Source organism: Ammodytes marinus, assembly GCF_949987685.1.
Source record: "Ammodytes marinus genome assembly, contig: scaffold_32, whole genome shotgun sequence".
In the NCBI taxonomy this organism is placed as follows: domain Eukaryota; kingdom Metazoa; phylum Chordata; class Actinopteri; order Uranoscopiformes; family Ammodytidae; genus Ammodytes; species Ammodytes marinus.
In genome coordinates this window covers 141,593-144,092 of record NW_027648335.1, presented here as the reverse complement: position 1 = coordinate 144,092, position 2,500 = coordinate 141,593, and the positions used below count along the sequence as shown (strand labels likewise).

General features: G+C 38.4%; 1 protein-coding gene across 2 annotated transcripts in view; it reads right to left on the bottom strand.

Moving 5' to 3' along the window:
- The window catches only part of LOC307270722 (heparanase-like), a 9,893-nt gene extending 7,640 nt beyond the window's left edge, over positions 1-2,253 (bottom strand). For both annotated transcript variants that reach the window (XM_080054606.1, XM_080054607.1), the window contains exons 1-2: positions 2,162-2,253; positions 1,543-1,670 (exon numbers count right to left, since the gene is read on the bottom strand). In XM_080054606.1, coding sequence (XP_079910732.1) covers positions 1,543-1,594 — 52 coding nt within the window. In that variant the 5' untranslated portion in view covers positions 1,595-1,670; positions 2,162-2,253. The remainder of the gene's footprint in view (positions 1-1,542; positions 1,671-2,161) is intronic.
- Positions 2,254-2,500: the final 247 nt, after the last annotated feature.

Here is a 2,500-nt window from a genome sequence, read left to right as displayed (position 1 = left end):
AGGTAAATTCACTGAGAAAAATATACGGACCACACTTAAATCCTTTTCGATATCTGTAAATGGTATTAAGCTGTGGAATGGACTTGATGAAGTTGTCACAGGGAGTTGCAGTTTGCGCAATTTCAAAGCAAATTATGTTTCAAAAATTATTGAAAATTACAGACTAATAACCTGAGCACAATGTCAATGTCTCTTTCATAACAATATTGTAACAAATAATACAGGCCAGCAGACAGACTTGTTTTGGAATACTTTTGCAGAAGTGTTTAGACTACCAGTTTAGTAATGGAACAGGCCAAATACAAGGCCACTTCACACTTTATACACTTGGCATTGTCACAGAAAAACTGAACTGTGCTGAACTGATTTTAAAAGCTGAAGCAATTAGATTAAAATTGACTGTGTATTGGACTGCAGATTCTTAAAAAAAAAAGTATGTGTATGTATATATATATATATATATGTATGTATATGTGTGTGTATATATGTATGTATATGTGTATGTATGTATGCATGTATATATATATATATACATATATAGCTATATATATATAAAAAATAATGTTTTTTGTTTGTTTTATTTTTATTTTGTAACAGTAATCTGTGTATCTGAATCCGAATTTGATGAAAATGGGGGCGGGACCTGATAAGCCTTTGGCTTCTTCCGTCTCCCTTCGGACAACACAAAGTATGATGTATGAATATTTGCAAGAGAAAATTGTGTATTGTGTGGAATTGTCCGAAAGAATACTAAATAAATAAATAACATATATAGAAATATTTTTCAATTATTATTTTTGGGCATTTCTGCTTTATTAGACAGTGTGTAGAGACAGAGATAAAATGTGTCAGAGAGGGGAATGACATGCAGAGAACGACCCGGGCTGGATTCTAACCCGGGTCTGCTGTGAAGAGGACAGACAGACAGACAGACAGAGAACGACCCGGGCTGGATTCTAACCCGGGTCTGCTGTGAAGAGGACAGACTCTATGGAGCTTGGGTCCCTTGGCCTTGTGTGTGTTTTCTCTTTCACCCTTGCCCCTTTGCTCTCTCCCTGGACCCCCATGCCAGCCAGTCTCCCTCCCCGGATCACGGTCCTAACACCCTGCTGGTTTCTCCTGAAATAAATCATCTTTTACTTACACTGTCTCCGCGCCTGTGTCCTCCAGACCCAACCGTTACAGTTGATTCTTTGTAATAAAAGAACCTGTTAGACGGGCCACACCCCCTGTGTGTGTGTGTGAGTGAGTGTGTCTCTGCCTGTGTGTGTGTGTCTCTCTACATGTCTCTGCATGCGTGTTGGTGCGAGCGTGTGTGTGTGTCTCTACATGTCTCTGTGTGTGTGTTTAAGTTAAGTTAAGTTAAGTTAGTTAAGTTATCTTTATTTGTCAGTTGTACACGAGGCACATTGAAAATTTGTCTTTTCGCATATCCCCTCTCAAGTTACCACACTTCGGAGGGGGTCAGAGCGCAGAGCGTGTGTGTCTCTGTGTGTGTGTGTTACCTGCAGAGAGAGAGAGAGAGTGAGTGTGTCATGTTACCTGCGTGTCCAGCTGTTCTTGTGTGTAGATGTTTCTGAGGCGTGAACACCATGAAGTCTTGTCTGGTTCCTCCAAACCTCAGGAAGGCCGGAGACAACGCTCTGGCCAAAGCACGGATCTTTGGAGAGCTGAAGGAGGACGGAAAAGATAGAACATTTTAGTGGAAAGATTTTAAAACCTAATCAAATGTATCAAAATTTCAAAGAAGATTTTCAAATTACTTTTTTTTCCAGAAATCTAGTTTTTTGTGTAATTTTTTTCCCACCAAATTTGTCAAAAAAAAAAAAAAAATGTTTGTAATTTTGAAAGTTTTTTCAAATAAAAACTTTTCCTTGTAAACTTCAGTTACTAATTGAAAATGTTTCCTCATAGTTTCCATTTTATAGCTTATCGACTACCTGTAAACTGGTATGTAAATAAAGGGGCCCCACCATGCTATAACTAGCAACATACCAGTTTACAGAGCCTAGGCTGTGTATTAACAATAGCTTTTTTTTATTTTAAGTATTCAGCACACACACAGTACAGACAGGTAGTGGATCATGAGGAGATATTCACTGATTTTGACAAAAGAAAAGTGATTCTGACAACAAGCGTTCTCCAGAATCACTGACTGCACCTTTAAATAGTTCTTCTACAAATGGCCCCAATAACAGTCAGATACAGTAACAGTAAGCGATGTATTAACTCAGATTATCGTGTTGATTTACGGATTATCTTGAGGTTTTTATGATTGAATCTACTGAAGTGAAGCTGAAAGACATTTAAAATCCAATTTGCGCGCGATTTAGAGAGTTAACGTGGATCAGCTGTTTCTAATAGAGCGCGAGACACACACACAGACAGATAGACACACACACACACACACACACACACACACACACACACACACACACACACACACACACACACAAATAAATTCATGTGATGCATTGTCTGTATAGGCTACACACAAAAT